The following is a 23387-nucleotide window of genomic DNA, read 5'->3' as shown; positions in this document are numbered from 1 at the left end:
TCAGTATTTTTAAACCATCATGAAAAGTGAAACTACAGAAGTCTGAGGTGATCTATCAAGAATTAGTGTCCATTCAAGTCTAATTGTATAAGACATGAACCCATTTCTGAGTGAATGCTCATCATAGCCCACTCTTTGTATGGATGCTCCTATCCAATGAGAAATATGCACAGCTGATATGCAAGTCTGCCAAACTGCTTTGAAACAGTACAAACTGCCACACTTGAGCCATGAGTCCCTTCCTCCTTTCTCCCCATAGCTCAAAACATAAAAGATAAACAAAATGCTACCTCTGCCTATTTCTCCTTTAGATCTTCAAATGGTATTACAGTGGTAATAATTTTTAAAGAACACACATACAAGAAAAGGAAAGCTAAAGTCATTCTTTAAAAATGTATGCAGAATTCAGTTCTGTCACTTCCTGAGCTGTGTTCTTTAAAGGTGAAAGACTTTTCCCAAAGCCTGGGCTTTGGCAGTTTTTTCCACAAGACCATACTCATTCAACCAGGTTGTGAAACGCGGTGCTTTTATTTTAAACTTGATTCTGTACCTTCCTACCTGGCTACAACACATAAGTCAGAAATAAACAGCAGCTCAGAGACAGAGGGTTAATTTTCTTGGAGCAGTAATAGATTAAGTGACAACATATAATCAGACTCCAGAGGGAAAGTCAGGAACTTCAATACAGCCAGTAACACAGAAATGCCTAAAGCTCAAAAAATATGTGTACATTTCACAAACAAATCTGGACAAGCTCAGTTAACATTGCTGTGTAGCTGTAGTGACTGTGCAGCACACTGCATATCAAATGGCTGACTTGTAGCTGTACCCCTTGCTTCTCCCTAGAAAGCAAATGTATGCAAAATAGAACACTACAAAATTGGAATTGTAGCACTCAAACTGTGCATTAGCACAACTGTTTTTGCATCACAAAGCCTGCAAGGACATAATGTATCTCAAGGAAAAAAAAAAAAAAAGTCTGACTCCTATAGAACTCTGATCCTACCTATGCAGGGCAAGGAACAAATAAAACAAGTAATTCCCAAAAGGCACGTGATTCTACTAGAAAACATAAACAAAGATAAACTATAGGTTTTTCCTGTGTATCTGAATTACTTTGGTATTGAACAGCATGTGTAGCTTGAAGGTTTCCTTCTTTTGGCTTCAGAACTAGACTATAATTTTATTAAGCCAGTTCTCTAAGGCTTTCCTGGTTTTCAGAAGAAACGAATTTGTACTTTGAAGTAGTATATCAATGAAATCATAATACATGAGCCTAGCAGTTGGAAGCGTATCAATATAATAATCCATACAGTGATAACTGAAGCCACAGTTTAGTATTTAATCTTGTAAGCCATCAAATAAACACAGCAAGTAATGGAAAAATTGAGGACAACATGACAAGAAAATGCTTTCCCAGTCCCCCTGTGTAAATTAGAGCAATTTGCTTTCCATTTCACACTTCAGCCATGGAGACAGAAATATAGCACATTTCCTTATATAACAAGGAATACTGCACCTTCAGATCACTGTCTGTCTCAGTGTAGGCCCCCAAAGGTAAATGGCCAGAGCAAGAAACAGCCCTCTGCTTTACTTTAAAAGCATTTATAAATCTCTCCTTGCCTTGAGGACAGTGCTTACTGCTCAGGCCATCGTATCATTAATTCTAACTTGCTCTCCTTAACAAATATTTCTGGAGCAACAGATGGTAACTAAGAAGTACATTCCCCAAAGCCTTTACCACAGGCAAAATTGAGAAATTCAGTTTTACCTTTATAACAGGCAAATGATAATGCAATAGACATAGTCAGACACAGCAGAAAAAGTATATATCTGCTTCATCCCCTGCAAACCAACTTTAGTGAAAGCCGGCAGTAAAAACTCAGGTCAAAGCACTGCATTACAGAGGAGTCACTATTCAATCAATCAAAATCTTTTGCTTTCTCCTTTATAGTCATTCAGGGAAGGATTTGGCTTAATAAGCTAATTTCCCCATTGTATGGTCTTTTTCAATAGAAATAATTTCAGGTTTCTTTTGTCTAAGGTTCCAGTTTTATGGCCTTGGGATATTAAAGTAAATTCAGCCATTTTCAACAAGCCACTGTAGCCCTGTCCTGTCACTGTGCAATAATTATAACACTTAAGTCATAGTAAAAATAATTTACTGTAGTTTTACAAGATGTACTATGTTACACTGTAGTGAAAGGCTGTAAAAGACTGCTGACCAGAAATCAAGTATTCTTCAGTACATACAGTCTCCATGTTTACAGTTATGTACCTTGCCATGCAAGGCTGAAATCATCTCTCCTTCGCAGACTCCAGAGCAGATACATTTGCCCCTTTCTTCTGCTTTGTACACATTATCAGAACAAAACCATTCTACTGCTCCATTTCAATTCTTCAGCATAGATTGTATTTTAAATCCTCCTTTCTCCTCCCCTCCCACCAGAAAAAAAGCCTGGGTACAGGTGTAACTATGGACTATACATCCCAAGTAACACCTGACTTCTCTTCAAGTCAGATACTATAGCCCAGCAAACAGGTTTTCCCAATGCCTAATAAAATGTCACAGGCTTTGTATTTACCTGAAATAGCAGGGTCTCAGCACTTCTCTTGGCCTGAATTAATTTCAGTTGTGGTAACAATTGCTTAGAAGTCAGGTGACAATTGCCTACCCTGTTTTAGTTTTGTTCTGTGAATATCATAGATGCAAAAGGTCTGACAAATGTATGTAGTCACTGCTTAACAAATGGTCTATATGTTAACAGGGGCCAGGGGAGACTATGAACTTTGACTAGTTGTTAATGCATGACAACAGTCAAACTTTGGCTGGGAACTAAAACACTGACCAAGCAGACTGTTACAAAATAATAAAAGTGCTCAAACCATGTTAGAAAAGGAAAATGTCATGGCAGTGACAGTAACCCACAGCAAACCAGTATCAGCAAAAAGTCAGGGAGAACTTGCTTCACTTTCGAGAAAAAGCCATGCAGTGATGCCAGGAGTTTTTGAGATCTCATCAGACAGCAGAACTCAGAAAAGTACAGGGGAAAAAAGTCTGACTGAAAACCTCCCTTCTCATCTCACTACAAATTAAATGAAGTCGAACCGGATTTAACCAAGCTAGCTGGACCAACTAGCTCTAGAATCAGAAACAGTCTTCATTACACATTCAAGTAAGCAACTCTCACCCACACCTTGTCTAAGGTTTAAGCACACAGAAGTGGTGACACTTCACTGCCAAGTAGGTGACTCTTGAAATTCTTCCTAAATCAGAGAGGTCAGGAAAACTCATGGTCATTTGCAAAGGCTTATACCAGTAAGTATTCAGTAAGAGCTCATTTTTGCAGTTTTGTCTTCACATAAGTTAAATAAAAATACATTAATAAATAAAGGGCTGCACTTGTGTTAATGAATAAACAACTTGTTATATTTTCTTGTTGTGTCACATCCAACTTTTAAAAGTACACATTGAAGACTGAGGTGTAAAACATCGGCATCATCACCATATTCAGTCTGCATCAGTTCGATGTATGCAGAATTATGCCTACTTGGCATACACAACGAAGACATTCAGGAACCAGGGCTCATTTGAGAAGCTACTTGCACACCACTTCCAACACCAATAACAAACGGTACATAGGCTCAGAAAGAATGCACATATTAAGTTCACCAATTTGAGCATTTTAACTTATACATATGTTCCCGTCAACAGTAGTAAACCGTGTTTTATCTCATTTTTCATATTAAAGTTTTCTGCTTCTATAAAACTTTCTCATAATTTTTACTAACTACATTAAGCCATTTCACTACGCTTTTCACTAACCTTTGCATGCTTTCAGATAACCAGTGTACTTCAGTTATTGTAGAAAATATATCTCTCCATATCCTAGGGCTCTGTTCACATTAATCTTTAACAAGCAAAGACACAAAATTTCAGGACAAAAAATGAATTAGACGTTCATGACTCTGCCTCTGCTGTAATTTCCAAGGTTTTTGTTTCACATCCTCTAGAATGTTTCAAGTCATAGGCCCATACGGTGTCTATTCCCTCTCCAGTAGTATGATCCGGAACCCAGCAAGGGAAAGGAAAACGACAGGCAATGATTCTGGCATTACATTCAAGTTCTTCTTCTAGCTTCTTCTCCAACTGTGGCATCTGTTGAGCAACAACAAAAAAGCTTTCAGAAGCAGTAAAAAACAGAAACATTCTCTTTAAAATCTAATTCAAGTGTTCAAAAGAAGGACAAGGTTTGAGGAATTTTTGGAAAAAATAATAGGAAACTATTCACAATATATGTTTTGGCTTTGATTCACTGACAAAGAATAAAATGGTGAAATCAAGAAAATCATAACTCTAAATTCTACAAATCCAATCAAAAACCACAGACAATCCCTCGGATTGAAAAAAACAAAACAAAAATAGCACAAACAAATAAATAAACAAAAAAACACAACACAAAATAGGAGAAGACTTTCCATGTTCCAGTTCATGATGGTCTTCAGTGTGATTCTTCTCTCAAGGAGAGTTCAGCCTCCTCAATTTATACTATTTATGACACCTCAAGTTGCATGAACTGTTACGTGATACTCAAAGGCCAATGCCTCTCATAATTCCAGCCTAACCCAGGACAAATCCTAGGACACTCAAAACATCATATAGCCAATGACCCCAAGCAAATACTCTGCTGTCACTGTATGGTAAAGTACTGGTATGTTACATACTATTGAAATTGAGCTTTTTTGGCAAGAGCCTGTTAACATACGCATTTAACTCCCTGCATTTAGAATCATAGAACAGTTTGGGTCGGAAGGGACCTTCAAAGGTCATCTAGTCCAACCCCCCTGCAATAAGCAGGGACATCTTCAACTAGATCAGGTTGCTCAGACCCCCATCCAGCCTGGCCTTGAATGTCTCCAGGGATGGGGCATCTACCACCTCTCTGGGCAACCTGGGCCAGTGTTCTACCACTCCCTTTGTAAAAAACATATTCCTTTTATCTAGTCTCAATCTACTCTCTTTTAGTCTAAAACCATTACCCCTTCTCCTGTTGCTATGGGCCCTACTAAACACCCTGTCCCCATTTTTCTTACAGGCCCCTTTTAAGTACTGAAAAGCCGCAATAAGGTCTCCCCGGAGCCTTCTCCAGGCTGAACACCCCCAACCTCTCAGCCTGTCCTCACAGCACAGCTGTTCCATCCCTCTGATCATTTTCATGACCCTCCTCTGGCCCCTCTCCAACATGTCCATGTCTCTCCTGCACTTAGGGCTCCAGAGCTGGACACAGAACTCCAGGTGGGGTCTCACCAGAGCAGAGTAGAGGAGCAGAATCACCTCCCTTTACCTGCTAGCCACATTCGCTTTGATGCAGCCCAGGATACAATTGGCTTTCTGGGCTGTGAGTGCACATGGCCAGCTCATGTCCAACTTTTCATCCGCCAGTACCCCCAAGTCCTTTTCCCCAGGGCTGCTCTCAATCCCTTCAGCCCCCAGCCTGTATTGATACCAGGAGCTGCCCTGACCCATGTGCAGGACCTTGCACTTGGCCTTGCTGAAACTCATGAGGTTTGCATAGGCACATCTCTCCAGCCTGTCCAGGTCCCTCAGGATAGCATCCCATCTCTCCAGCACGTCAACCGCACCACACAGCTTGGTGTCATCTGCAAATTTGATATTAAACAGTACCGGTCCAAATATAGACCCCTGAAGGACACCACTCATGACTGATCTCCATCTGGACATTGAGCCACTGACTACTACTCTCTGGATGCAACCATCCAGTCAATTCCTTATCCACCAAATAGTCCATCCATCAAATTTGTACCTCTTCAATTTAGAGAGAAGGATGTTGTGGGGGGCCATGTCAAATACCACTATGCAATTCTCCTTGGTTGAAGACCTGCAGTCAGCTTTCCTCCATTCGCAAAAATTGAGTAGATATGAAAGCCAAGGGAAATACCACTACTCTCCCAGAAGCAAGCAACACCCTGCCCAGTCAGATACTCTGTCTCCAATAAGTATAATACTTAGAAAATTCTGCTATGGATTAAGTGAGAAATGAATTAAGACACCTAGACTTCAAAGAAATTTCTTTCTCATCCCAAATAGTGATTATGTCCTGAAAAAAAAAAAAAAGAAACTTTATAAGTTTAGCCATTTTTGTCCTTTGGAGAAGTCTGAGGTTATGCCTAAGTAGATCAGTGCACATCCATTTGGAATTCCTCTTATTCTTACATACGGTACCTATCTCAGGGAGTAATTATAACAGCAAGCACCACAGGTTACTTCTATTACATGTAAAAATCTATTTACTTTTATACCACGACATAACACTTAGATACTAAAAGGTTAAAAGGACAACAATTATTTACAAATACAGCTCAATTTAAGTCACGAAGGACACAAAACAAATTTAAAAAAAAAAAAAACCACACAAAAAAGAGCATTATTAGAAAACAGAACTGACTGAAGAAAATGTATTTCCAAAGGCTGCAGATAGCTTCCACTATCACACACATGCAGGGTGTACCTTTGATGTAACATCCTATTATAGCTACATTTAAGCTTAAAATGGAGTATTTTAGGAAAATTATAGTCATAGATCTAATATATCAAAGAGTTACCTCTGAATATTTTTAAGCATTCTATGCTCTGATTTTATCCATACAGCAAATGCTTCTTTTAAACATTTTTGCTACCGCACCTTAAATAAACTAGAAAAATAAGCCGACTTTGGTATCTCAAACTGAGCTGAGACACCAGAAAAGGAAGGAATAATTTTTTACAGAAATGACAAATATAGGCATAGCCTAATTTTTAAGAAGTAATTATGAAAATTAGTGACATCTCATGTCTACATTAGCTCAAATTAGAAAACTTCATTAATTGTCCAGTCAAAAAGAACTGTATCCTTGAACCACAGTCGAACTAGTTTTTAAGCTAAATCTCTTGGTAACAGGTGTTATAATCATACTGTACTTGTATATCAAGACAGGGTTGGGGTTTTTTTGCTATGTCTACATAGAGTTCAGTAAACCTTTTGTACAAAAGATAATCAGTTAAAATACACGGACGCTGTGAACATGAACACCTGGTAAAAATTCTGTCATCCCACCCTGAACAAGTGAAAGTCTCTCTGCAACGACTCATAGATAAACACACCTTACCCCAGACACTTGCAAGAACTGAGAGGTCTTAGTCTTCCCTGAAGATCAATAAATCCAAGTTCTGTAAGCTAATCTTGGATATGAAATAAAAGCTCTGTGTGACAGCATCAAATCAGACCAGTATTATTAAAAAAGCTAAAGAGGTCTATTGTCCTCAATAAAAAAAAAGAGAAAATGCATTTAAGCTTCTAGAAAAATCAATGTAGTCATCCAGGAGGCTAAGCATTCACAACTTCCAAAGTAAATTTAAAGTGGATCATTAGCCAACTAAGGCTCAGGAAACACAGTAGTTCATAATTTTGGATCTATAACATTTATGACAATGTCTTCATCGGGAGAAGTTAGGCGTGTATTTACTGAATTTACTGAAGTTATTCTGAGCCCTTGTGCTGGTTTGACTGAAAGTGAGTTCATTTTCTTCGTGCAATTAGAAACCTTTCTTTTTTTGTAGCTGGCACAGTCATTGTTTGAATTAGTTTGAGAACAAGAAGATAACACCCCAGGACAAAGTTAAAGTTTTTAACTGTTGTTGTCTGGGAGCCAAGGACACTCTGAGCTCTCTGCCCACAGGTGTGAGGCAGCTGAGAAGGGGGGCATGGATGGGGCAGAGCTTGACTGACATCCAGACTGATCAATAAGAGTACTCCATCCCATTAGCATCATGCTTCATATTTAAGGAGAGTCAGGATCTTCTGGCTAGGTCTGTCAGAACCAGCATGGAGACCTGGTTCAGGGAGTTCTGTTTGGGAGTTTCTTTAGTTTGGCCTTTTGCCAAACCTCCATTTTGCAGAGACCTCTGGGCCTTTCTGCCTTTTTCTCTCTTCTCTCTCCAGGATCAACCGTTTGGGACCAGGATCTGCTGCCTGGGACTGGTTGCTCAGTGTGGATGGAGTTCGTGAGGAATTGCATTGAGTATCTTTTATTTTACTTTCTACTCTCCATTTTATATACAGTAGTAGTACATCAGTAATATTTTGTTATTTTGTTAAACTGTGTTTATCTCAATCCACGAGTTTCTCCCTTCATTTTTGATTCTCTCCCATATTCGGGGCTGGGGGAGGGAGTGAGCAAGCGGCTATCATCGTTATATTGCTAGTTCAGGTTAAACCAGGACAGCCCTATAGCTACTCTTTCTATCACAGCTATTACTAATTTATCCCACTTTATACCATTACATTTAAAGTTAAGCCGGCATTCCTGCTAGGTTTACTCACATTTTCCCAGGGTATTTATTTATTTCTGTTTTACTGAAATATCTTTATTCACTTGCTCTTTTCCCCTCAGTGATATTGCAGAATTTCTGACTGAAAATTCAAATATTTATACTGCCCCCTCCTGGAACTCAAGCTAGAGAACACATAACATCCAAACCTGGCAACATCTGCAGCACAAGTATCATCATAGTTGATACTAATTTGCCATCCACAAAAGCAGGATGAAAAAGGCATTTTCACTTCAGTTTCTAACACCAGTTACAATTTGAATCTGAAGCAGGTATTTAATTCCAATGCTGTTAAAGAAAAAGCAGAGAATAGAGAAGCTTTATTATGCTTCTTGTTGCATCTTCTTGCTGCTACTATTATCAGTGTATGTTGTATGGTATAGCATCACATAAAACTTCACTCATTTCATCCCACATCTGCCTTAGCAGATTAAAAAGCAATACAGAGGCATTTATAGGATATTTCTGATTTGCTCCTCCATATGCATCCAACCTATATAGAAAATTCTAATAATAAACAAAAAAAAAAAACACACCACAAGATTATTTAAATATTTATGATTTTTTCTCTTTTCAAATAAAAAGAGAAAAAAAAACTAGATCAAGCTGAAAGCCAAAGTAAATGTAGTGTCTGACTTAATTCATCAAATATATGAGTAAAACGGTCATTCTGCAACTCAATTTCTACAGCAATTTTGAAAAACGCATTTCCCACAGGGACACAATGAACATAGGTTACAAAGCCTTCCTAAAAGCCAAAGAATTTGTGCACTTGTCCTCTAGCAATTATACTTGAAGTATTTGTCTCCCTTCCTAAACGCTCACAGTCTAACACAGGCAAGGGATTGTTTCAATATACCAGCTGCTGGCCTATTTGAGGTGATCCAGTTTTTGGAGAAGAACATAAGCAACATTCAGCACTCTCCTCTAACGAGCTTCCCAAAAATCAGCTGTAGCAAATTTCCGACTCCATCCTCTCCCTGCATACTGCTCATTTTTTTCAGTATGAAAACCTGACATTTTCAAGAACTAAGCTATCACCCTCCCCCCAAGCAACTTGAGCACAGCAGTTTTCATTTCGGGTCTGAACAAATGGACAGAAAATACTTCTGAAAAAAAAAATCTATATTTTTAGAGCTCCAGTCCACACACTGTCACAAGTTTTACCAGGTTTAATAATAAACATTAATAAGCAAAAATATCAAAATATTACTACTAACTACCTATGTCATTCTCTAGGTTGGTTCATTCTGCAGATGAATGCACTAACACTGTACACCTTGGTATTAAAATAATTAAACAATGCAGAATAGGAAACTTACCATTTGAGGTACCCCGAAAACAACAACATTTGTATAATGGGAAAAGGAAACCTAAAAGAAAATTTGAGAACAAGTCTTAATGAAAATGGCATTTATATTTGGAGAAGTTCTCACCATTGTTTTCCCCTAATCCTTCTAGCTGCACTCCTTTCAACAGGGATTTAGACCAAAAATAAGAAAAGAGATCGCACATTAACTTTGCATCACACAGATTTCCACATAAAGACAACTTTAGATTGTGGAGTGGCAAAAAACTTCTACTGCCTGGCAAAGACTATGACACTAATTCTAGTAGCACAGAGTATCAGTTTAGGAAATACCTTTATGATATTACTCATGGCTAAGTTTTTCCACAACTCCTACATATATTAAAATGAGGTATGTTTTAAGTGTGCCCCCACTTTTGTTAAATGTTAGCTAGCTATAAAAACTTCCCAGGCATTCCAATGCCTGGGTTCTTCAGTCAGTGCTCTGAAGATTTCCTATACTCCTTTCTAAATGAAGAAAAACAATACATTTGCACTTTTCCCAAAAATTCCTGGTATCCACTTATTACAAAATGCCATTCTTAAAAAAAAAACCAAAACAAAACAAAACAAAAAATAGCAGGAGATAGGCACACATAAATATGACCCAAAATAGCACACCTCAATAAAGAAGCAATTGTGACTCAGATGACTGAAAATTGTGAAAAAATTCTCAGTCACATGTATGGAAGTTACTTTAAAGCAACACTCAAAACCAGGTTAACACATCGCACGGCTAGAAAACAACATGCCTAATGAAATCGTTATCTCGCACATTAGGTGAAGAAGAGCCTTGTTATTGACTCCCCCAGAAATCAGCTCTCAGTGAAGCCCGACATTCATCAGGCACCAGAACGACATCACACAATCAAGGAGCCTGTACTGTAAAAAGACAGCCCTTCACTGAAGCACAAAACCAGGACAGTAGCGTATTGTGCCTATGGGCTCAAGTACTTTTCTCAAAGCCCAACACAGCACCTTGTGGCCAGTCAGCATGCAGGTTCTTTCAAGAAAGTATCTCCAAATTCCAGAAATCTCTCAAACATCCCAGATTCATTCTTACATACATCACCACCTACCTTCCACAAGTCTGAAATATAAAATCTGGTGTTCTGATGTACCCCATCTCTCCAGGCTCGGTATCTGGAGTACCAGACTAGCCAGGGATTTAATTCATAACCAACAGCTTTGAATCCCCTTTTTGCAGCTGCTATCACCTACAAGGAAGAAAATAAATCTCAACACAAGCTCAACTTTTTTCAGGACAGATACATTAGGCCAACACCAAGCATTCAGTTTTAGACATCTGGCTCTCCAAGAAGTCTTTAGTCTCCATTTAGACACCTATATATATATACACATACATACATAGTCGGAATTAAACACACAGTACCTAGTCAAATTAGGTGCCTCAAATGAGGGTCAACAGCCAGAATGCCGAGCAGAGAGAACATCAGAAACAGTTCAATCGCACCTACATGCTTTTGTCTGTTTCCTACTTGGGCACTCTTCCTAAGCCACCTTTACAGAGTTGGATTTCCAAATCAAAATTTTTAGTATGGAAAAATGGTTGACTCATTAACATGAAATATGGGCAAAGGTAGCATTCAAGAACTTACTTGTTCCACCTAGTGCACCATCCCATTGCTAAAACTGGCTTGAAGCAGATGTTCAGGAAATGGTACACAAAACACCACAACTACAAAAAAAAACCCCAGACCATTCTCCACTACATCCTCACCATCACACTTCACAAACAGGACTTCAGAAAATGTCCTGGAAGCACAGTATCACTTTGGCTTTGCTGATTCTCACCATATCTCTTGGTAATTATTCTAGTTTCACCACATTCATTTTGAAGCAGGACAGGCAACAGTGCACAAAGATGTGAAGATTACAGTTGTAATAATATCAGGATTTTTGTTTTTGTAATCCATCTCATCCTCCAAAAGCACAGTGCTATTTAATCTCACAGCCTCATATGTTGCAGGTATAAACCTATATGGAGTCACAGCTCTTTCACAATCACAACACAAATACTTTGATTACATATTTTCACAAGAATGCAGTGCAATTCCCTCCAGCCAACAGGATAAGGTTATAATTTTGTACCTTGTCAAGCTGCTGGTAACACTGCAACAAAATATTGATTAGTCGCCTACACTGAATGTAAACCTTTCTCAGCTTTGAGCCTTTTCATAGGGCTCAAACAAAACACTGGATGCCAAAGACAAGACGTTCATAAATATGAAGAAACAGCCAGCAGTCACGGTTACAGGATTTGGCACTTTTTTGAGAAGCGAAAGAAAAAGAATGCGATGCCCATAACTTACAATACGCCCATCCCCACTACCAATGTCAACTAGAGAGCCGCTTCTGTTTTCCAGCATTTTCAGCACGTTCTGGATCTGAGCAGAAGTCGCAGGAACGAAGGGCAGGCACACCTTCCTCAGAGCCGGGGTCACGAACGGGGTGGCCACAGCATAGAGTGCCACCAAGGTCCCGCCGACACCAGCGGTGACCAGCAGCCCCCAGCTCCTCGTCCTGGGGCCGCCCTCGCAATCCTCCGGTGCGCCCGCTGCCCGGCTCCCGCTCGCCAGCGCCTTGGCCATCACACCTACAAACAACCGCCAATCAGCGTTTTCTCTAACCGCTTTATTACGCGTTCACTTAAGACGCAGCAGTGCTTTGTATCAAAGCAACAGGAAACGAGGAAAAACAAACTTATATCCCTTCAGCTGATCCCTAGACCCGAGGGAAATGTTACCGCTACTGCTCGCGAGGAGCTGGAGCGCTGGGTTAGTACGTCAGTGTAGGAAAGCGGTTTCTGTTTAAGCCTGAAGCTCTTCCCGCCCGGCCGGGAAGCAGCGCGCCCCGGAGCGGCCCAAGGGCGGCGCGGGCAGAGACCGGCCCGCCCTCAGGGAGACCTCCCTGAGCGGTTAGTGCTCTTTCCTTCAGCAGGAACTTTTCTCCACAGCACAGCTCCCACAGCTGCAGAACCAGCCGCCAGCCGCCCGCCCGGCAGCACCGACACTCCCAGACCACCGCGCTCCCTCAGCACCGAGGCCGGCGCCCTCGGCCGGCTCTATTTATAGAGAAGGGCAATACCACTTCGCTTTGCGGGAGGGACCGAAATCTTTCTGAAGACGCTTCGGGGAGGAATGGCACGTTCCCTCCCGCCGTGTATGTGTCCCCGCTCCTTCGCGTTCACGTCACCCAGTGCAACCCGCTGCTGCTGCACTTGGCGCTCGTATTCTACCTACTAGTATCCGTTCCGCCCGCCCTCCCCCGCCACTCAAGCCCGGGAACGGGGCCGCAAGCGCCGCGCAACTCCCACCGTGCCGGATGCTTCCAGAAAGGTCCGCTGGAGGCGCCACATAGGTCCCGCCCGCCAAATGTGTCGCGGGCTGCCGGCTGCGCAGGCGCGGAGCCGTGCGCGGGCGAGCGTGCTGCGTCACGGCGCGGCGGCGTGCGGCTCGTGCTTGCCCGGTCGGTGGAAGCAGCAGCAGCCGCAGCCATGTCGGCCGTGGGGACTCTGGCGTTTGACGAGTATGGGCGCCCCTTCCTCATCCTCAAGGACCAGGAGCGCAAGACGCGCCTCATGGGGCTGGAGGCGCTTAAGGTGAGCGAGCGGCCGCCGGTCTGTCTGCAGGCCGCCGCCGGGCGGGCCGCGCCATGCTGCCGTTAGGGGCGGGGAGTGGGCACCGTTAGGCCTTGACAGGGAGGACGGGGCCCAGGTGGTTCCGCGCTTTGTCTTCTGCCCCGTGCCCGGCGCGGGTCGCCTGGAGTCTGGTCTAGGCCCGCGGGTGTGGGAGGGATGGAGGCAGAGACAAGGCGTCGCCCCCGGGGCTGGCAGTCCTCCCTTTTCTGTAGGTTCTGGGGCGTGTCCGTGCCCTGAGTCCGCTCCCGAGTCGCCTAGTTGCGGGGTCGTCTCCCTTGTAGGCGCGGCAGGGCCCTCCCGACGGCTCCTGGTCACCCCGGGCAGGGAGGATCCTCAGAGCCGCCCCCCCCGCCCCTTTTAGGTTCTCCGCCCCCTCCCGTTTGAAGCTCGGTCGTTGTTCCCAAGAAAGGCGCTGGCTGAGAGAGTAGGTAGCCTTGTGTGAATCCGTGTGATTTAAATACGGATGGAAGAGGGCAGCAAAACTATGCTGCCTTCTTCTTTTATCGTTGCTTGCTTCTGTTGCTTCCCTGGTTTAAGCTTCAGGGCCGTCATTTTATCTGCTCTGCTTTTGCATGGTTTAGCAGCATAAGTGAAAGCTGTGCAAGAAAAGGCACAGGAAATGTTTTTTGGGGTTTAAAAATACACATGTATTGATTTTCTGGGTTTTTTTTTTCCATTCATACTTGGTTGTTGCCAGTTAAATTACAGTATTTGCATTAGCTCTTTTTCCCCTGTATGTTTCTTAGCTTAATATAATGATTTTGGGATGCATGATAATAATTTCACTTATTTCTCCTTTGTTTTATAGTCTCACATAATGGCAGCAAAGGCTGTAGCAAGTACTCTGAGAACATCCCTTGGGCCTAATGGTAATAATGCAATAATGATTCTTTCACAGTAATTGGTTTTGGGGATTTTCTAGATTTTCCTTGATGCTTTGAATATATTTTTTTTTTAGGCTTGGATAAAATGATGGTGGACAAAGATGGTGAGGTGACTGTGACAAATGATGGTGCTACCATCCTGAATATGATGGATGTAGACCACCAGATAGCCAAACTTATGGTAGAGCTGGCCAAATCTCAAGATGATGAGATTGGTGATGGTACTACTGGAGTCGTTGGTAAGAAAATATTTTAAATTTAACTGAGATTTTCTCGTTCTAAAATCAAGCTTTTTCAGCTATTTTAAGAAATTGTGTGAAATAACAGTAGCCTTTCCCTAGCGCGTTTTTAGAGTACTTGCTGATTTGGTATTCTAGTTTGTTCTTATAATATAAGTCTTTTAATCAGAAGGATGCTTTTGTGTCTTTTCTGTGTATGGTTACATTTGAAGTCAGTGTTGAGACTCTTCTTTGTAAATTCAAAATTTTTCTGCATAATTTTCTTCCATAATCATCTGCCTGTCACATCTTGGTGCCCATGCTTCTTTTTGGTCTACCATCATGCAGTTTTCTTTCTGAGCATAGTAAGTAAGAAGTTGTTTAGGGTTATTTTGTCATTTAAAAAACCTTAAACTGTTAAAATATTACAGAAAAAAATCAGAAGTCATACTTTTTAATCTTTTGATAACATATTAAAAATGATATTTCAATCTATGGAAGAGTAACCATTATTTTAATATTTTGTTTTATAGTTCTGGCTGGAGCATTATTGGAACAGGCTGAGCAATTACTAGATCGTGGTATTCACCCAATCAGAATAGCAGATGGTTATGAGCAGGCAGCCCGCATTGCTATTGAGCATCTAGACAAAATCAGTGACAGCTTTCCAGTTGATCCCCAGAACATTGAACCTCTGATCCAAACAGCGAAGACAACGCTGGGCTCTAAAGTGTAAGTCACAAAAACTACAGAAGAATATTTACATTCCTCTTAAAAATGCTATTAATTGAAAGGAGAAGTCCTGGTGTTTGCTTGGTGTTTGGATGGATTATTAAATTGTTATTGTTATTGGAGTGGCTGCTGAAAGCTCTATTATTTTTTACTTTGGCTAATTTCTCAATGTACGCGTGTCTCAGAATAAGAAATTGTTAACTCTTTTTGTTGCAAGGGTCAATTCCTTGAGGTTAAACAGCTGCAAAATCAATTTCATTCTAATTTGTTCTGTTGGTTCCACATTTCTGTATCATGGCAAATTCCAGAAGTAATGGAAAACTTTTAAAAATAATTCTGTGTTATCTTTCAAAGGTTTGTTTTAGTGGGTTCTTTTTCCTAAAAAAAAAAAAAATATCGGTAGGATAGTTCCATAAGTGCATTTTTCATTATAGGTTCTATGCGTATTGTATAAATTCAGACAATGTAAGGGCTTCCTTTGCAGAGCTCTTTTAAAAGTGGTTTCTGTGACTTGAATGTTTCTTAGCAGTTAATTCTCCTTGCTTGTTTCAAATCTGTACCTTGAGACTATGTCCACAAAAGCTACTTGGACAAACCATATTGCATGATGTGCTTTCTCCCATATTTAGTGTCTTATTTCTGTGAACAAACAAGCAAGCCCCCCTCTTAATGCAGTGTACAAAAGTCATGTGCTGTAATTATCCTTTTCTGTTCAAGATTGATAGAATCACTTTTTTCTTCCAAACTATGAAAATACAATGCAACTTTTTTTTTTAATATAGAGTTAACCGTTGTCACAGACAAATGGCAGAAATTGCTGTAAATGCTGTACTGACAGTAGCAGATATGGAACGTAAAGATGTTGATTTTGAGCTAATCAAAGTACAAGGCAAAGTGGGAGGGAGACTGGAAGATACGCAGTTGGTTAAAGGAGTGATTGTGGATAAAGATTTCAGTCATCCACAGATGCCTAAAGTAAGTGATGTTCCTGTGTGCGTCTCTCATCTGTAATGGGTTTAATAAGATTGTTTAGCCCACTTCAATTGCCGTGCTAGCATTTCTTAAGTATTTCACCAGTGTTGTGGTTTGGCTTGGTTTTTCACCCATATATCAACAGAGAAAGTGGAGAGGAGCATTGAATTCTTCATCTTAAAAGACACCAAGTTAGAATTTACAACAATCTTGAGAAAGGGATGGAGGGGCATGCGGGAGGTACTTCAGAAATTGAGAAAGGCAAGGGCTATGATTACTGTACAACTACATGAGGGCAATTGCGGAGTTCTATGTTGTGGAAATAATCATCCAGAGTGTGTAATATGCTTAAGATGTTTAATGCAACTCAGTATCGAGATGCTTCTGCTGTTCTTAAGCTTTATGAGTTGTTGTGTTGCCCCGTTTGGAACAGTCCAGAAGCTATGCTTTTATTGTAGTTGGTGTATGTAAGGTCTCTAAGTCTTTGTGCTATGTAGTTCAAGCAAGATGGAGACAATTTAGAATTTCTGTTATTCTAAAATATTTTTTCTCATAGATGACACTTTCTCCTATAAGAAGGAAGAGTGGTGGAAAATACCAATCTTGTAATACATAAAAAATGTCTTTGAAGATGAGTATGTAGTATTCTTAATGGTCACAGTGTTTATCAGGGCAAATAATGGTTTTATTGACTTTGTTTACCCAAACTATAAAAAGACATCACTGTTAAAGATTGTAAAGCGCTTAAACAGTGTTTTGAAGCTGTGGAATTTCTTTTTTAAAGTGGGTTAGAGAGACTTGATGGAATTGTTTGAGTATAGTTAGTTTCACTTCAGAATCAATCAAGTGGTCTTCAAGTTTCTTTAAGAACATGGAGATAGAAGAATATGTTGTGCAAATGCGAGAAGGAGGTGTTACTGAGGTGAAAACTTAACTTGATTTTTTTTTTTTAATTGAACAGGTGCTTAAAGATGCGAAAATTGCAATTCTTACTTGTCCATTCGAACCACCTAAGCCTAAAACCAAGCACAAGCTTGATGTCACATCTGTGGAAGATTATAAGGCACTGCAGAAATATGAAAAGGAGAAGTTTGAAGAGATGGTGAAACAGGTAATCTTCAAGATTGTTTTTCTCTGGTTTCTGTGGTTTTTTGTAGCCTTCACACAAAACATTACAGTGTGTTGACTGATTTCTGGAAATAAACTAATGATCCTGCTGGGAGCAACATAAAAGCGGTTGTAAGGCTATGAATAAAAGTTAATTTTATGTAAGTAAGAGATACACTCTGGTTTGAAATTCACTTTCATCTCTGTTTATGGCAGGTGGTTCCTTTACAGACTTGTGTTTAGAGAAAATTAGGAGAATTAAAATCATGAGGAAATTGTTTTTCATTTCTGGGTTCTGAACGGAAGATTGATGCTGTGTGTTGCTTTCAGATAAAAGACACTGGTGCAAACCTTGCTATTTGCCAGTGGGGTTTTGATGATGAAGCAAATCACTTGCTGCTCCAGAATGAGCTGCCTGCTGTTCGTTGGGTTGGTGGACCTGAAATAGAAGTAAGTAAAATCTTAAAACTGGATTTTGTACCAGTTGTCAAACATTTGTTAAGTTATATGCTGTACCAATTGAAAGTTCATGCTTTCTGGGTAGAATTGCATAACTGTGTGTATGGGTAGGTATTGGAGAAAAATCATTTGGGGTCTGTGGAAAGAACCTACAATTAATGGGATTATGGTTTATAATTGGAGTGTATGCATATTACTTGTTACAAGCTTTATGTGGCTAGGAATGTTTCTGCTTTAATCCCACTGTTTGCAGAAACAAGGCATCATCTGAAATGATGGGAAGATAATGTTTTGGAGTAGACATTTGACATTCTCTTCCACTAGTTTTATGTTATGAAAAACAAAACAGAAAAGTCTTCTCAAAATAATTGATGGTTTTTTAACTTCAGCTAATTGCCATTGCAACTGGAGGACGCATCGTTCCACGCTTCTGTGAACTCACACCAGAGAAACTGGGGTTTGCGGGTATTGTCCGAGAGATCTCCTTTGGGACAACAAAAGACAGAATGCTTGTCATTGAACAGTGTCAGAATTCCAGAGCTGTGACCATTTTCATTAGAGGAGGAAATAAAATGGTGAGATGTTTTGTTTGCTACAAGTGTTTGATATCTAAGTTGCAGAATGTGTAGTTTCTTTCAAAAACATGGTAACTGAAATTATTTTTATCTAAATTTTCTTTGCAGTGTGGACAAAAAGGAAGATGGGAGACTTGTAGGCAGTTGTGACTGTGTTAGAAGTTACTTGTTAGATTAACGTCCTATGTTTCTGAATGAAAAATTTGTTTTCTTACTATTAGACCATATAGTTCATAAACATATAAATAATTTTACCTATGAATGCTCTCATTTGTTTTTTCTCATGGGAGGGTCGCTTTTATACATAAAGACATCAGCATTTTTGAAAGATTTGATTTTATTATGGACCTAGGTACATCACTCCTGATTTAGTCCAGTTAAAAAGTTAAAACCAGACTAACCCCACCCCCCCGCAAATGCTTATGTACTTAACCTGGTTCTTGGTTGCACTATTAGTGTTAGATTATATTTAGCATAGGTCAAGTCTTAGTTTGAGTGAAAAACCTTAGGAAGAAAAGAACATAACCCCTAGTCTGAAGAGTTTCTTAAAGAAAGCAAAAATACTGTTTTAAAGGTTAGCATAACTTGTTAAATCCTACATCTGTTGAAGTTGGGAGTTGACATGAACTGCAGTTCGAACATAATGTTGGCATTTAAATTTAAGTGTTTTGTATCTTGAAACATGCAAGATTGAAAACCTTATTATGTAAGTTTTTGTCATTTCAATTTATAGATTTAACAAGTAACATTGAAAAGATGTGTATGGTTGGTTTTATCCCTTCTCTGCCACTGGGTGTCTAATATTTTATGTTTTGAAGTACTCTAACATAGCAGCAGTAGAGCTGCATTAGAGCCATGAAAAGATCCTACAGTGCATTTATAGTTTCTATGTCTGTATTAGGAAGTATATCTTCATAGCCTTCAGTTGTGCATACTGTAAAATACATGCTATTTTGTAATTCCAGATTATTGAAGAAGCAAAGCGATCTCTTCATGATGCATTGTGTGTAATCCGGAATCTTGTTCGTGATAATCGTATTGTATATGGGGGTGGTGCCGCTGAAATTTCTTGTGCCTTGGCAGTCAGTGAAGCAGCAGATAAGGTAAGAAAGGAACAGTTACAACTTTCTTTAATTTATGAGTGGAAGATAAGGATTAAGTCTGTTTTAAGAGATTCCAAAAACCAGAAAGTGCATATTATGGAACTTCTGACATTTGCTGATAAACAATTTTAGAAGTTTTCCTTCCTCTCTCTGTAAAAAGTCATTACCGATACCTTTTTCCTTTTATGACAGGAGCAGTTTAAAATCGTTTTAATTTGCAAGTAGTTATCATCCAAAGATATTTGTTCAGTTATTGAGATGTATATTGCCAAGAAAATCTGCATATCATGTATATATTTTATAGCTAGTGTGAAAACCTGCTTTTGTTGACATTGGAGTTAATAGCTGTATGAATTTAAATTTCTTTTCCCCTAGTGCCCATCTTTAGAACAATACGCTATGAGAGCTTTTGCAGATGCCCTGGAGGTAATTCCCATGGCACTTTCAGAGAACAGTGGTATGAATCCAATACAGACCATGACCGAAGTGCGGGCTAGACAAGTGAAAGAAAATAATCCTGCCCTTGGCATTGATTGTTTGCAGAAAGGAACAAATGGTAAGAACTACAGTGTGGAGAGAGAGGAGCATAACAGGGTTTTCTTTCCAAGATGATCAAAACACTTAATATTTTGCCTGTCAGCCATTGGGGTTTTTTGGTTGTTTTTTATCGTTGTTCTTTTTTAATCTGTGCATCGCTTCAGTTAAGAACTCTTGCCCCTTGTCATAATAAGTGGAAATGCATGTGGAGAGATAACGTGTGTCTACCGGGTAGAAAATGTATAATTGCTTGAAAACCTTTATTTGGTGGAAAGATGAGTTGAAGATGTTGGCTGACCTTGTAGTATGGGAATCAAAGCTACTGTACTATGAGGCAAGAGCAGGCTGTATTTTAAATACCACAGTTTTAGTGATCCAGTTTACCTTGCAGCCCTACAAACAATTGTTTGGAGAAACAGCTTGTGAACAAGTAAACAAAAGGTTGGAAATGTCTTTAGGTAGTGTTGTTAACACCAGTACCTGTGCGTATATAGACCTGTAATGAGCATGTGAAGACTAGAAAACCAATGTCTGAAAACTTATTTTCATCTGGACATGAACTTCACACTCTTAATTCTGTTGCTTTTTTCAGAAAATAAGGTGGTAAATTTTGGAACACAATGTCAGACATTGTGTTTATGTGAATTCATAACCCTTCTTTGATTAGATGTTTCTGCTTTATGGCATATGAACTTTCACGTCTTCAGTGGTTGCTCAACCCTTAGGATCCTTCTAATGTTTGTGTATGGAAACTGTATTCTTTAAAAATAATGCAGAAAGGTGAAAAGCAACAATTGGAGGAGACTGAGTTGGGGAAAAGAGTTTGGATCTTAATGTTCTAAGATCTTTGGTAAGAACCCAGACTTAAAACTCTGGTTTGTACAAATTGTCTGTCAACTATGGTGGCCAAGAGAAATAATTTTAAAACGTTCTTTAGAATTACATGGGAATTACTAGCTCAGGTTAAATGTTAATATCTAGATTTGAGGAGGATATATAATTCTTCTGCTTCTTTTGGCAGATATGAAACAGCAGCATGTTATAGAAACCTTGATTGGCAAGAAACAGCAGATTTCTCTGGCGACTCAGGTTGTTAGAATGATCCTGAAGATTGATGATATCCGTAGGCCTGGAGAATCTGAAGAGTGAAGGCTGAAAAACAAGAAACATTAAGGGGGCCACAGCAGTAGCGAAGATGGTAGTATTCTGATGTTTCATCTTCAGCTATTTATTTTGGACACATGTTGTTTCAGATACTGTAATGGCTAATTGTTGGAAATAAAACATGATTTAGCACTGGCGGTTTCAAGACTTGTTTCAGAAGTATCTTTGCATCCTTTCTTAGGTGTGAATATGCATAGAAAACACTTCTCAAATGGACAGGGAAAAAAATCAGTAATGCAGTAATAAATTTCTATGGGTCCTTTTCCATTGCTCCTGCAACTATCTCCCTTAACTGCTTGTGAGCAAAGCCTACAGATTCTCAAGAGGTCTTTCACTCTTCAGTTGGAAAATTGTTGTAGCCAGTAATTCTCATATGTTAAATACATGGAGTATGAAGTTTCAGTCTGGAGATTTAAAGGACCTGTATTTCATGCTTCCATTTTTTTTCTTAAGGGACCCTTTAAGCATGTTCCTGATTTACGTGTAAGGAGTGTAACTTTTTTTTTTTCAGATTTCAGGAGATAGGGAAGTATTAAAAACATCACCATTATTTCCATTTCATATGCATAGTTATAAAGTTGCAGGTCGTAGTACAGAGGGAACTTTTCTACTGGCCGCTGTTAGCTAGCACTCCTTGTTCTAGTCATTTACACATCACTTGAGTCAAAATCCTTCAATGAGTCTGAGATGGTGGGGAAGTTCCAGGACTGGTTACAATAAAGTGTATTTCTAGGACTGTTTGGGGAAGAATCTTGCTTTATTTTCATTGTTAGAAAATGAGTACTAGGTGTTTCACTGTTATTCTTTGCCTTCATTTACATGCAGTTCAGTGGACAACAGTTAATATGTTTTACTTCTGCTGAAGTCTGGCATTCTGAATTGATTCATGCTTGTAACTGTGAATCTGAAATCCCATAAATACATTAGATCATGTAGAGTCATCTCTGTTCAGTAACACAAGGGGTGTAGCTATAAATTAAAAAGGAGTAATTTAATTGTTCTTATGTACCCCTTCCAACTCAGAGTGAAGGTGTACATGAGATAGAAAGAAAGTGAGAAAACATTTACTCAGGTTTTATTAGTTTTTCCCTTCAACACCTGTCGCCTGTTGTTGTAGTTTAACCCCAGTAGGCAGCTAAGCACCACATAACTGCTTGTTCACTCTCCCACAGTGGTTCAGGGAGAGAATCATAAGGGTAAATACATGAGAAAACTCATGGGTTGAGGTAAAGACAGTGATAGGTAAAGCAAAAGCTGCGCACACAAGCAAAACAAGGAATTCATTCACAGGCAGGTGTTTCAGCCGTCTCCAGGAAAGCCGGGCTCCATCACATGTAATGGTTACTTCGGGAGACAAACACCATCGCTCCGAACACTGTCCCCCATGCTTTATATACTGACCGTGATGTCATGTGGTGTGGAATATCCCTTTGGTCAGTTGGGGTCAGCTGTCTCAGCTGTGCCCCCTCCCAGCTTCTTGCACACCCCGAACGTGTTTCCTGGGAGGTGGGGACAGAGTGTGAGAAGCAGAGGTGGCCGTGGTGCCATGCAAGCACTGCTCAGCAACAGCTAAAGCATCTGTTTTCAGCATTGTTTCGGTCGCAAATCTCAAGCACAGCACTATACCAGCTACTGTAAAGAAAACTAATTGCATCCCAGCAAGAGTCGGTACACCTGTACTGTCTACATTGGTGAATCCCATTACCAAATCTTTTCAAAGCTTCACCTGTCAACTTCAGTTATGTTTTATTTTCGCATGGCTTAGAAATCTTGATTCCTTTAAAGTGCGAGATGCCAAGAAGAAACTGGCAGGACTGCATGTCAATTCTACTGCCCTGCTTTAGGTTGTTCTGACCAGGAGATGTGGAGGAAGTGAATGATGGACAGTTCTGTGCAGGTAACACTGCAACAGGAGGGAAGAAAAGCCCTGCAGGTGGTTTATGGGGTTGGTTCATAGCAACTTGGAGCTTACAGTCAGTAAGGGACAGATGTGCTGGTAGTTTCTAAGGATATGTGAGCTGAGATCTGGTCAGAATCAGGTGGTGGTGTGTTGGTTTGGGGTTTTTTTTCAGTTCCAAGGGCAGGTTTTGACTGTAAACTGCTGCCTAATTCAGAAGCCTCTAGGAACACAGGACGATTTATTTTAGGAGTTGTGAAATCATATGGTTTTGCTAATCTGGCTTATGGAAGTAAAGGTTTTGTGCTCTGTACGTAAATATTTTTTAATGTTCAACCAGA

General features: G+C 39.9%; 2 protein-coding genes across 5 annotated transcripts; one reads left to right on the top strand and one right to left on the bottom strand.

Annotated features, from left to right (window-relative positions):
- Positions 1-500: 500 nt before the first annotated feature.
- Positions 501-13089, bottom strand: ATPSCKMT (ATP synthase c subunit lysine N-methyltransferase). Of its 4 annotated transcripts, none has more exons than XM_065629296.1 (5): positions 13075-13089; positions 12071-12354; positions 10817-10954; positions 9712-9762; positions 501-4159 (listed from the first exon to the last, which is right to left on the bottom strand). In XM_065629296.1, exons 2-5 carry the CDS (start codon positions 12347-12349, stop codon positions 3962-3964), a joined length of 666 nt encoding a protein of 221 aa, XP_065485368.1. In that variant the 5' UTR covers positions 12350-12354; positions 13075-13089; the 3' UTR covers positions 501-3961. The 4 variants fall into 4 exon arrangements, with proteins under 4 accessions (XP_065485368.1, XP_065485370.1, XP_065485367.1 ...); XM_065629298.1 differs by lacking the exon at positions 13075-13089 and adding an exon at positions 12846-12978; XM_065629295.1 differs by lacking the exon at positions 13075-13089 and adding an exon at positions 12505-12805.
- Positions 13090-13172: 83 nt separating this feature from the next.
- Positions 13173-21294, top strand: CCT5 (chaperonin containing TCP1 subunit 5). The gene is made up of 11 exons (XM_065629292.1): positions 13173-13359; positions 14207-14267; positions 14357-14521; positions 15034-15232; positions 16015-16207; positions 17166-17315; positions 17642-17761; positions 18160-18345; positions 19311-19448; positions 19824-20004; positions 21007-21294. Exons 1-11 carry the CDS (start codon positions 13255-13257, stop codon positions 21132-21134), a joined length of 1626 nt encoding a protein of 541 aa, XP_065485364.1. The 5' UTR covers positions 13173-13254; the 3' UTR covers positions 21135-21294.
- The last annotated feature ends 2093 nt before the right edge of the window (positions 21295-23387 follow it).

Source organism: Caloenas nicobarica, chromosome 2, assembly GCF_036013445.1.
Source record: "Caloenas nicobarica isolate bCalNic1 chromosome 2, bCalNic1.hap1, whole genome shotgun sequence".
In the NCBI taxonomy this organism is placed as follows: Eukaryota; Metazoa; Chordata; class Aves; order Columbiformes; family Columbidae; genus Caloenas; species Caloenas nicobarica.
Note: the sequence above shows the minus strand (reverse complement) of the source record. Positions and strands in the feature narration are given on the sequence as shown.

Coding starts and splice junctions, on each gene's coding strand:
- ATPSCKMT (XM_065629296.1), bottom strand. CDS start 12,349: ATGGCCAAGGCGCTGGCGAGCGGGAGCCGGGCAGCGGGCGCACCGGAG. Junction 10,955..12,070: donor GTAGTGGGGATGGGCGTATT/GTAAGTTATGGG, acceptor TCTTCCTTGTAG/GTGATAGCAGCTGCAAAAAG. Junction 9,763..10,816: donor ATATTTCAGACTTGTGGAAG/GTAGGTGGTGAT, acceptor ATTTTCTTTTAG/GTTTCCTTTTCCCATTATAC.
- CCT5 (XM_065629292.1), top strand. CDS start 13,255: ATGTCGGCCGTGGGGACTCTGGCGTTTGACGAGTATGGGCGCCCCTTC. Junction 14,522..15,033: donor TGGTACTACTGGAGTCGTTG/GTAAGAAAATAT, acceptor TTTGTTTTATAG/TTCTGGCTGGAGCATTATTG. Junction 16,208..17,165: donor GTCATCCACAGATGCCTAAA/GTAAGTGATGTT, acceptor TTAATTGAACAG/GTGCTTAAAGATGCGAAAAT.